The 12,500-nt window shown below is 45.2% G+C and overlaps 1 protein-coding gene across 3 annotated transcripts in view; it reads left to right on the top strand.

Annotated features, from left to right (window-relative positions):
- Nucleotides 1-12,500, top strand: part of LOC121688835 (guanine nucleotide exchange factor VAV3-like) — a 92,192-nt gene that overhangs the window by 37,116 nt on the left and 42,576 nt on the right. For all 3 annotated transcript variants that reach the window (XM_042068714.1, XM_042068713.1, XM_042068716.1), the window contains 8 exons: nucleotides 3,600-3,708; nucleotides 4,100-4,192; nucleotides 4,459-4,527; nucleotides 4,629-4,732; nucleotides 4,830-4,929; nucleotides 5,336-5,431; nucleotides 10,184-10,252; nucleotides 12,137-12,223. In XM_042068714.1, coding sequence (XP_041924648.1) covers nucleotides 3,600-3,708; nucleotides 4,100-4,192; nucleotides 4,459-4,527; nucleotides 4,629-4,732; nucleotides 4,830-4,929; nucleotides 5,336-5,431; nucleotides 10,184-10,252; nucleotides 12,137-12,223 — 727 coding nt within the window. The remainder of the gene's footprint in view (nucleotides 1-3,599; nucleotides 3,709-4,099; nucleotides 4,193-4,458; nucleotides 4,528-4,628; nucleotides 4,733-4,829; nucleotides 4,930-5,335; nucleotides 5,432-10,183; nucleotides 10,253-12,136; nucleotides 12,224-12,500) is intronic.

Below are 12,500 nucleotides of genomic sequence, written 5' to 3'. Positions count from 1 at the left end.
GTGAGGAGGACTAGTCCGGCTTGTAGGTGGAGGAAATTGAACAGACTCACACACGCACGCACGCAGGCACACACACACGCACACAACACGCACACACACATTATGCATCGCTGAACAAGCAGTTCAGTCAGTTCAGTCAAATATATTACACCCAGATAGAGCATTAACATTCCCATTACTGCTCTCCAAAAGCACTGCTGACACTAATGTCAGCCGTCAGAATTTCACACCACAGACACACACACACTCACACACACACACACACACACACACACACACACACACACACACACACACACACACACACACACACACACACCCTGGTGTTCCAGCCCTTCAGGCAAAAACACTAGCAGCCTGAGCGTCGCCTCTTCTTATCCTGCTCTGCCCTCTAACCAAACAGTTCGCTCGGGCGCTAATAGTTGCTGACGCTTGCTGTGGGGCATTGCCCTTGGTGCCAGACATCCTAGGTGCCAGGCTGCTCAAGTGGACACTGTGTGTGTGTGTGTGTGTGTGTGTGTGTGTGTGTGTGAAGTTGGGTGGGCAAAGTGTTGGCATCCATATACATGAGGAATCAGAGGGGCATCAATCTGAACGGAGGCCCAGCAGGGGTGTGTGATCGCTGGGGTCCCCAAGGTCAGGCAGCGAGGGCACTGGTATGGGGCTGCTGTGCCGGAGCACCACTCTGATGTGATGTCTGTGTTACACCACCCACTGGAGCTGAATGAGATGTCAGTGGTCATATAAATGCATTCTCAGACATGCATATGCACATGCACACACACACACATACACACACACACACATACGCACACACACACACACACACACACACACACACAGTGTCCACATCAGTCAAGTAGCCTAGACATGTAGCCATAGTCAGATTGACCACAAATGCACATGGTGAAGTGTATATCCATAGCTGTGCCCTCCTACACACTTTACACATACACATGGGTGCCGTCATCTGCTTTAGCTGTTGGGGGAGGATTGTTTTCCAGATGTGGAATGATGTTGGCTGAGTGTGTAGAATGTCCTCTGAGAAGAGAGGTCAAAACACACACACACACACACGCACACACGCACACACACACACACACACACACACACACACACACACACACACACACACACACACACACACACACACACACACACACACACACACACCAAACCTGCATCAACAGCCAGGAAAAGACATTAGCCATTGAGAAACACACACACATACATTCTGACCTAACCATACATCTACAAACATACACAGGCACAGATTCACATAATAGCACAAAGAACTGAGTATAACAAACACATCTCTCTCTCTCTCTCTTTCTCTCTCTTTTCTTTTTTCTTTCTTTTTTTATTTTCTCTCTCTCTCTCTCTTTATATAATCACTGACACACACACACACACTCACACACACACACACACACACACACACAAAGATGACACAAACGTTCCCACCCACAGTCGCATACATTCAGACACATCTGGAAAAGTGCAGCAGAGCTGAGTATGGATGACCCATGACAAACAGCCAGACGGTGGCTGAGAAGATCAGCAGTGAAGTGCAGCCAGTGGGCAGCTCTGCCTCTGTGGCCAGGCCTGACCCACACCACAACAACATGGCAGCAGTACAAAGCTGGATTACTAATTTTATGTTTATGTGGGACTACCAGCCACTTTCCAAAAAAATTAAAAACTTGCTGACCTTGGGTTAAGAACACTCCTACCACTATCACAATTGTATTGATTGCTTAAAAATATGAATAAAATATGCTGCTATTTATTGTCTTGAGTCAATACCTGCAAAAGCATGGTACATAGGTAACATAAAACACACAGAGATTATCCCCTAATCTCTTCCCCTTCCCATTAGCAGTGCTTCACTTTACCTCATCTTGTTATAAGATATAATGAAATCATCTCAAGCAGAGGGAAGTTTGTTTATATGATAACAGCAGCAAAAAAAAAAAACACTTGGGTTTAGAGCAGGGTGCATTTGAAAATACCAGTAATCAGATTAGGGGCTACATGATTACATTGCAGCATATTGTAACCATAGGCTAGTTTGTTGAGAAACATATGGACTGGTGTTCGGTCTCCTTAACAAGCCATTTGCTCATTGTATCATTCTAGAGCTCACAGTAGTAATACCCACGGGCTGGCCTGAAATGGTTTGACACCAAATAGCCAAACGGATATTTTCATTAAGTGTCCCAAGTGTTAATCCTTCCATTATTTGATGCATGATACCAAAGATGGTATCTTCATGAAAGCATCACACAATGTCTCTGGTGTAATTTTTTCTGTTTGAATTTTTCTCACATACAAGTGTGAATGCAGCAACAGAAACTTGGGGCCCAAAACGAGGTGTGGTCAGGTGCATCAATAGCACATTGCTATTTTGACACCAGTGAAAATGAAAACACCACTGACAGCACTAAGAAAACCCTGGTCCAACGTTTTTCTACAGTAGACTATCAATAGTATTTCACTGTTATTTTGAGAGTGCACTGTCAAGAAGTCTAACTTGTGATCTGCCTAGTGGGGAGGCCTTAGCAACGAGTTCCCGGCAACGGAGTGCAAAGACTGTGCTGTGGTGTCCTTTAAACCAGTGGTTTTCAATGTGGGGGCCGTGAGGGGGTGAGGGGGTGCCAGGGGGGCCTCAGCAAGTTGGAGGGAAAAATAAAAGCAAGAAATAAATACATTTGAAACATTTAAAATATACTATGAGGGTTGTTATACAATGCCATTATAATAATGTGACGCATATCTGAACATATTTCCCATGATAATGACTGGGAATAATAGTAGAGTGATGGCTCTCATATAGCAGAAAGCCCCAAATATTTTTTTACACACTGTATGCTCCATCGCGATGTGGTTGTGGCTAAAATAATTATTAGATTAGCTTAATGTATTTTTACATTTTGCCGTAGTACTGTCGATGGGTTTAATTAATAAAACATCAAGGGGGTCCTTGGCCAGAACCTAGTGGTATTTGGGGGGCCTTGTCGTGGAAAAGTTTGGGAACCCCTGCTTTAAACCATGTGCCTGGAATCTGATCACTTATTCCGCCGTCAAACTAGCGAAAATGGACTGGGTACACCCTAAATGCACTTAAACCCGATGCCTCAGACCATGTGTTTTAGATCGTCAAAATAGGGCCACAATAGTGTACAACAAAATAGCAGCATAATGTTTTCAACAAAATGTTTACATTTTAGATTAGATTAGATTCAACTTTATTGTCATTGTGCAGAGTACAAGTACAAAGACAATGAAATGCGGTTTGTGTCCAACCAGAAGTGCACAAAAAGTGCAATGTGATAGACAGGTGGTGCATAGACAGGACAAGAAATGTAGTGCAATGTAGACAGTAGTTTACAGAAGGTAGTTTAGAGTAACAAAAATTAAATATAAATATGTGCAGTGTATTTCCTACACGTGTAGTAAAATGCTTTCCTACCACTCAATAGCATACAGTATTTATAGCCATTACTAACAACAGTGTAATTTCAACTTATTTTGAGCATATATTGCAAGATTGATTGCTCTCATGATTAATGCTCTGTCTGTGTATTTCCTGTGTGCAGTGAGAATGGCGTGGAGGATGAGGAGGACCTGTATGACTGCGTGTACGATGACGGTGAGGGGGAGGAGGTGTACGAGGACTTGATGAAGGCCGAGAGCGTGCCGCCACCGGTGGGTACTGCCTTGGCCTTTCCTTCAGCGCTCACACTGATCTCAGGACAGCAGTGAGCTCGTACCTACCACTGGACATGCTCAGCTCTGTGAGATCGTAATGAGATGCCTTAGATCTCCATGCGTTAAGAAATGAGCATATTTTTAAAAAAAAATGGCATAGTGAATTGTGTCTGCCTTTAGCCGTGTGTTTTGGTCAGTTCTCTTCTCTCGTTCTCTTTCCCTCTGTGTCAACAATGATCTAACTCTAGCTCTCACTCTCTCTTTCTCTCTTTCCTCTCTCATAGGCTAAGCCCTAGAGCAAGGACAATGTCCCTTTGGCATGTGTTGATGTCCATTTCTCACTTTCTGTGTGCGTGTGTGTGTGTGTGCGTGTCTGTTGTAATTATAGAAACAGGCTGAGACGGACATCAGGAGCTGCTGTCTAACGGAGATCAAACAGACGGAGGAGAAATACACAGAGACGCTGGACTCAATTGAGAAGGCAAGGCCTGCAGTACCCTACGGACTCATTAAACATGGACCCAGGGGGAGAGAGCGTGGAGTGGGATTGGATATTTAGCATTGCTCCACAAATAATGAGCCTTTGTCCTTGAATTCAGGCAACAATTGCATTGAGCGTATTTCTTGAATATTTTTATTAACCACAAGTCTTCAAAAAGATACCACACATTAACTTACAATAGCCTTAGCAATAGCAACCATGTTCCATATTTCAAATTCAAAAATGTGCTATTTTCTTCTTTACAGTACTTTTTAAAGCCTCTTAAAACATTTCTCACTGCTGTGGAAATTGAGACAGTCTTTGTGAATATTCCGGTAAGTCCCTGGTTTTGTTCCACAAGTCTAAGGATATTGCTTTTATTCGTGTGAGGTATTAGACCATGAAGGTTCTACCTTGTTCTGTATCGTCCTCACAGGAACTTGTTCAAGTTCACAAGAGACTTGTTGAAGAAGTGAAAGACTCTGTCACGCTCAATGGCGCCAAGAACCTCTACCAGGTTTTCCTCAACTACAAGGAGAAGTAAGACCTGATTTCCCTGAACCCTGAACTCGACAGACAGATGTTGAGGTGTCTTTCTATTCATTCTTAACTTCCTGTCATCTCTTCTCCATACTAGGTTACTGATTTATGGGAAGTACTGTAGCCATGTGGAGACAGCCATATCCGTGCTCGATGACATTTGCAAAGAGAAGGAGGATGTTCGGTTGAAGCTTGAGGTAGGTCAAGCAGAGAGTGAGATAACTCTGACCGCTCCGAGAGGTGCGGAATGAGAGAACTGCCCATACACACTGCCCCCTGGTGCTGCCAGGTGAAGGGACTTCTGGGAAGTCTGTTCCCCTGGCGGAGATGCCCTGCATGATTAGGAAATGTATTACAGAAATCCACTAGCACCACAGAGATAGTCCAACAGGATTAGTTCCACAAGGTGATAGGATTCTGCTGGACTGCAGCAAGATACAGAAATATAATGTTGCTGGGAACTGTTGAAATTTACTCAGTAGATTTGCACCGTGTTTTTTTTTTTGCCCCCTCTGAAAATTGAATCTCATGCATTGGGATATGCAGTGTTTGACAGAATAGGTCTTCCATTTATTTTTAATCACTCGCTGTTGTCCTTTGCAGGAGTGTTCAAAGAGAGCCAATAATGGGAAGTTTACGCTGAGGGACCTCCTGGTCGTGCCGATGCAGAGAGTCCTGAAGTACCACCTTCTCCTTCAGGTAACCGCATCACCTTATGGAAATCAGCACGACCACCTCACACAATGAGCGGTGACCTCTGAACCTGTTTCTGTCGACTCAGCGGCGCCACAGAGCACCATGTGACAGAATCATAAATGATAATGCTCCCAAGTTTGTGAAAGACTAATCAAAGAGAGAGAGAAGTCAACAGCTCATTGGCATACAGGCCCAGGAGCTGGCTCTCGCTGTCTATAATCAATAATTCATCATGAGCTTAACCTGATGCTTGATTGTGATCCTCCCACTCGGAGGTGCTTATGGATAAAGGCCCAGATTATACGATCGGACGCACCAGGACCAATAATAATGAGCTGGGAAACGTGCTGCACTACCGCCAACGGCCACAGGGGGCACCGTTTACCATGAAATCATCCCTCCCGCGATCTCTGTGTCCTGCCCTGTGTCCTCTGGTTGTTTGAGGACAGGTCCTTTTTGTACCACACACACACACACACACACACACACACACACACACACACACACACACACATACACACATACACACACACACAGATACACATACTGAAAAGGGAACTGGATATGAATATTTCATGGGGTGTCTTTGTCCTTTGCATGTTTGGTCCAGTTTAAGCACAGCATGAAGAGAGTTAAAAATAAATATGAGAGAAAAGAGGAATAGAGAGAGGAGAGAGAGAAACTGAGAGAGAGAGAGAGAGAGAGAGAGAGAGAGAGAGAGAGAGAGAGAGAGAGAGAGAGAGAGAGAGAGAGAGAGAGAGAGAGAGATAGATGAATCACATGAGAATGTGGGGAATAGCGTGATCCGACCGAAAGTTTCCCTCTGGTCTTGCGGCTCCAGGGACCAGTGGGGTTTATCTCTGCCTGGTGTGTGGCTACGCGTGTTTGTGAGCATGCATGCATGCAAGTGTGTTTTGTGTGTGTGTGTGTGTGTGTGTATGTGTGCAGGTGTGTGTGTGTATCACTTCAGTATCAGTGGTTTGTGTGTACATTTCTATCACAGAGGCAGTGATTTGTGACTTTGGGGTTATGGCTTTGTGTGCATATTTGTATGTATGTGTGTGTGTGTGTGTGTGTGTGTGTGTGTGTGTGTGTGTGTGTGTGTGTGTGTGTGTGTGTGTATTTGTGGGTGTGTTTGTGCGTATTTGTGGGTGCATATGTGTGTGTATGTGTTTGTGTGCATATCTGTGTGTGTGTCTGTGTATGTGTGGATATATGTGTCTGTATGTGTTTGTGTGCATATCTGTGTGTGTGTGTCTGTGTATGTGTGGATATTTGTGGGTGCATATGTGTGTGTGTAGGTGTGTGAGCTGATCCGTAGCCCATCCGGCTGGCTGCCGGCCCGTGCCCCTGCTGGCCCCATGTCCTGGCCCCTGCGCCCTGTTGGGGCCCGGGGTCGCTGTAGCCTTCAGGAGCGTTCCAGGCAGAGCTGTCCAGCGCACCTCTGGAGAGCAGGCTAGCGTGTGACAGAAGACCCCCCCCGCCTCCTCCCCTCTCCCCCTCCTCCTGTTTCCCCTTCCCCACTCTACCCCTCTTTCTCTCCTCCATCTCTCTCTCTTCCTCTCCTCCCATCTCTCTCTCTTCTTCTCTGTCCCTCTCTGTCTTAGTCTGTCTTTGCTCCACTAGAGGGTGTCATGATCAGGGGACACAAGTGTAGACAGACTAAGCTGAAAGAAGTAGACAGACAGATGGTTGGATAGATAGATAGATAGATAGATAGATAGATAGATAGATAGATAGATAGATAAGTGAATAGGTGGATGTGTGAATGGATGGGTGAATTGAATGGATAGATAGATAGATAGATAGATAGATAGATAGATAGATAGATAGATAGATTGATCAGAAGACAGGTAGATGAATAGGCAAACAGACAAATGGATGGGGGAGTGGGGATGGGGAGGAAAGTGATTTGTGTGTGTGTGTGTATGTGTGTGTGGGTCTGGGTTGGCCTCCTGTGGTGGAGCTGTGTGTGTGTGTGTGTGTGTGCTTTCAGATATAACCTCCGGAATATATGCGGAGGTTTGTCAAACGGAGGTCCTACTCTTCGGATGATTCAGATATGATGCTAACCTGCGGACCTTATACTGACCTTATACAGACGTATGTGTGAACGACATACACGCACATTACAGAATCTCCGTGTGGTTGTCGAGTGAGGGGTGGGGGCTTGAGTTCACAAGATGCGAGATATGACGCAGAATATATGCGGCCGCTGCCTGTCACAGCTGCTTTTTGTTGACAAGGTATGCTTTATGTCATGTACAGTAAGTGCGCAATTGACCTACAGTATTTGTATGTGTGCTTCGAATAAACACATTTATCTGTTTTCAACGTTATGTACCAGAATTACTTGGCTATAGAACCCCAAATCTGGTTTGCGTTGGGGAGAGAGAGCATGCACAAACTTTATGGTAGGCCACCAGCCAATTCAGTAGGCTAACTCAAGACTTCAAGGCCATCATACAACGTTTTTAAGCAACAAACAAAATACTAACATAACAGTGAAGTTGTTCGTTTTTTCATGGTTTATTTTTTCCAAAAGCATCCTCTCCCCATGTGTCTACTGCATTTACGTAAGGAGCTTGTAACAAAGTTGAGTTTTCTTCGTTTTCATTTTCTCTAGGCATATATGCTCAACAAATAGCGAGCTCAGCAGGTCATGAGTAGGCTATCAATGAACAGAAAACTGTGTTGGCTAACAATTTATTAAATACTCCTGTTATTGTCGTCAACGACGTCGCTGTAGGCTACTGCCTTTTCAGTGCCTTCTGCATATGATGATTCAGTCTTTTGAATTCGTTTGGCCTTGCCATGCAGTTGTAGGCTAACGTGTCTCTAACGTTCCCTTCAGGTGTTCTATCAAAATGTTGTATGCCCTCATGGACAGTAGCTTCGTGATGTCTGCATCTTTCCAGGTCGGAGATTTTCTGGACAGCACTATGCCACTCCATCATAACACTGGCATTTAAGTCAGATCTAACCACATGGACGCACGAAAGAAACGTCACCAACACGCCCTCTCACTAGGTGTGAATTTTAACCGCATGTCCTACGCTTCGTTCAGACACAGCACATTTACATAATGTCCGGAGGAAATACTAGGGGGGGAGTAGTAGAACAACCGGCTAAATTCGGACTTCCATATGACCGGTTATGTCGTTCAGATATACGGCCCCACCGTTTAACATCGGCAGAACCTCCAGTCTTACACGTATGTCTGAAAGCGCTTGTGTGACCTGGCAGCCAGAGAGCTGGGGAGGTGTTACTGTGACCATGGTGAGGGCACAGGGGAGGCTGCATGCATCTCTTCTCTCTCTCTCTCTCTATCGCTCTCTCTTTTCTTTATCTGTCTCTTCCTCACCTTCTCCATCTCTCACTCTCTCCTCTCACCCTCTCTCTCTCTTTTCTTACTGGAATCCTCTAACTGGAATTAATCAATAAGCCCCCGCCTGGTATCTCAGTTCTCTCATGCCTCTCCCACACACACATACACACACAAACACACATTTCCTCTCTATCTCTCTCACAGACACACATTCCTTCTCTCTCTCTCTCTCTCTCTCTCTCTCTCTCTCTCTCACACACACACACACACACACACACACACACACACACACACACACACCACACACACACACAAACACACGTTAACTCTCTATCTCTCTCTCTCTCACACACACACACACACACACACACACACACACACACACACACACACACACACACACACACATTTCCTCTCTATCTCTCTCACAGACACACATTCCTTCTCTCTCCCTCTCTCTCTCACACACAAACACACACACAGCACACACACACACACACACACACACACACAGTGTGAGGGCTCAGGAGCAGGGGGAATGAGGAATAAGGCTCTGTCTCTCTTGCTTGTGATAATAATGGCCAGGTTCAGCTTGACTGACACAGGGGATTTGGTGTGTGCAGGGCGGCAATATATCTCCCAGGCCAAAGGGAAGCCATTTATCTGGGCCGAGTGAAGGACATGCATGGTACCCTTCCTTATCCTTCAGGCCGGCCTAGATGTCTTGTTTACACCACCCGCACTCACACATCCAAGCAATTTCAGCCCTCCTCCCTCCTCCCCCTGGTCTCTCTCTCTCTCTCTCTCTCTCTCTCTCTCTCTCTTTCTCTCTCTCTTTCTCTCTCTCCTCCCTTTCCAATTGGCCAAATATATAGATATATAATGCATCCCACACCCGCTATCGCTGGCGAGTTTCCATTTTGGTATTTCAAAAGAAATGAGAAATACAAAAATCTACCGCCAAGGTAGTCTGTAGGAATTTCATTCTCCAGGCCTGTGTGTGTGTGTGTGTGTGTCTTAGGGACTGCCTGTTAGAAATGTCTGGCAGGCTCTTTTGTGTTGAACCTGATAATCGCTCTGTTTATTTGTTCCTGTGTTTGTTTCACTCAGGTTCCGGCGTATTAAATTAAAAGGATATGTTTCTTTTTTCCATTCCCCCTGTACGTGTCCCCGAAGACTCCATGTATGAATTTGCTCTTGACAACATCGGTAAACAACTGGCATGATGCCTGGGCTACCATGAAGAACCTGTCAGCCCGACTGATGCCCTAATTCCTATGTGCCAATGTCGACTCCCTCTCTATCCTCGACAGGCCACATCTTAGTTCATTTCGGTTCCACTAATTATTCTTTGAGAGGAGCCAGGAAAGAGCTTATTGTTCTTACACTCTGTGTGTGTGTGCTTTTTGTCTGTTTCTCCCTTACAGGAATTAGTGAAACACACTCAGGACAGCACTGACAAGAGCAATTTACGGAAAGCCCTCGACGCCATGAAGGTACGTGTGGGTTAGAGAGCCATTTTCCCATTTTCATTGGCTCTGCACTTAGGCCTGCACTTTCACATTTAGCCAAATTTGGGTATGGCAGGACATGAGCGTCAGAGGATTGTGCAAGTCTACCATGTAAGTGTGTGTGTGTTTGTGTGTGTGTGTGAGAGAGAGAGCTGTGTTCGAAATGTTCTCTACTGTATATAGGGCACTATAGTGAATCAGCCACATAGCACAGTATGAGTGAGTGTGAACAGCTAGGGTTTTACACAGTGGAAATGTATGTTGTAGCCTAGGCTACTGCTGATAGCCTACATAACATTATGTGTGAGAGTGGATGGGCAAATTGTGTGAATTTGTTTGCAGTCAGTCAACAAACAAACTAGCAATTCTAAATCACTGGAGCCTCAGAGAGGAGCTGTCAGTCAGAAAGAGGAGGCTGTTCGTTTGAAAATGCTCGTCATCCGCCAGCGTTTTGAAGAGCACCACAGAGTCCTCCTTCCCCTCTTAGGAGCTTGAGCTCCCGTTAACATTACAGCACTCTCCTCAATGGCTCCATGGCTCCATCAAGAGTTTTACCGCCTCTGGCTCTACATGAGATAGAGTGCTACTGTAGGCTCGAGCTGAGAGCCCTTTCTGTTTCATTCACAATTCTTCACAAACTGCTGCTGTCTGTCTGGCTCCATGCAAGCTTATCGATCACTCTCACAGCCTGAAATGGTGTTTGTATGTTGGGCCTGTATTCCCCAGATGAGATAGCTAGTCACTGTTTACATCTGAAAGTTTTTGAATTGTAAACAAAACACACCGGTGTTAAGAAGGGAGAAAAATATTCAGCTAGCATGCTCTCAACTAGCCTGATGATCTAGAAGGCGGTGTATAGAGTTTGACAGGTGAACCCCCCTTCTCCATCCCTCCACACCTCCTGCCGTAATTGAGGTAAATCATGCGGAGAAGAGAGCGCAAATGTGCGCACGCTCATGGCGTAAGGGGCCCTCGATGATTTCATTTGAATAAATTAGCCACTTAGCATTGATTGGGGCGTACAGACGCTAATGCGGTTAACCTCCTCGAGTGGCTCACTCCCCCTCTGTGCGTCTTGGCTGGGTGTGTGGTAGGCCTATATCCTAGTGCGGCGGTTGCATGAACGTTAGCCAGGCAAAGGGGGGACTTTTTTGCTTTGATTGCACCAAGTGCGCGGTGATGAACAAGCGCTCTGGAGTAGCACTCCTCCTCTCTGCATCTCCCGGCGAGCGCGACTTGGCGTTCGGTACGGGTTCTGGAGGAGGAGGTTGGCGTGACGACGGCTCTCTGAGCTTCTTTTAGGTCTTAATCAGGGAGAAGTGGGCCCTCGACAGGAAGAAAAATAAAACGAGACAGAAACAACTCCAGCTGCCGTTACGAGTGGCAGCATGTCAGTCAGTCAGGAAGTTTGATGCCAAAAAACCAACAAGGAAACTGCAAAGTTAATAAGGTGTTTTTGTGTGTGTGCATGCGTCTGTTAGTCCATGTGACATCACAGTTGTCTATCCACTCCTGACACACTAGAACAGTGTGTGTGCAGCTGATAATATAATGATAAGGAAGCTGCAACTTTTATCAGTTAATGGCCATGATAGGGAACAGTGTGTCAGTGATTGGGAACAGAGTGTTTTAGTGAGCAGCAATATTCAAATTAATGTACATGAATAAATGAATAAATATAAATGAATTACCTGTATGGTTTTGTGCTACAGCTGTGTGTACAGTATGTGTGCAAGCACCCTGATATTCTGTTGAATTTCTAACAAAGCTAAAAGGTGTGTAGTATTGTTCTATTATCTTATATGTCAAGGGTAAAGTCCACTTTTGTTGAATGACTGTTCAAATATTATTGTCTGTGTATGTGTTTAGGACCTGGCACAGTATGTCAATGAGGTCAAAAGAGACAACGAAACACTGAGGGAAATTGACCAGTATCAGAAATCCATTGAAAACCTGGTAAGGAAGGGCATACAAATGTACTTATACAATACAAAATATGCTTCATGTGATGTCAAGGGCAAACCCATAACACACACACACACGCACACACACACACACACACACACACACACACACACACACACACACACACACACACACACACACACACACACACACACAGGCACATTGTAGATTTGCAACTAGGAAAATTGCACTTACACTTATACCCCCCCCCCCTTCTCTCTCTCTTTCTCTCTCTCTCTTTCTCAATATCTCTCTCTATTTCTCAATC

The sequence above is a fragment of the Alosa sapidissima genome, chromosome 17, assembly GCF_018492685.1.
Source record: "Alosa sapidissima isolate fAloSap1 chromosome 17, fAloSap1.pri, whole genome shotgun sequence".
NCBI classification, from domain to species: domain Eukaryota; kingdom Metazoa; phylum Chordata; class Actinopteri; order Clupeiformes; family Clupeidae; genus Alosa; species Alosa sapidissima.
This window is presented reverse-complemented; position numbering and strand designations above follow the sequence as displayed.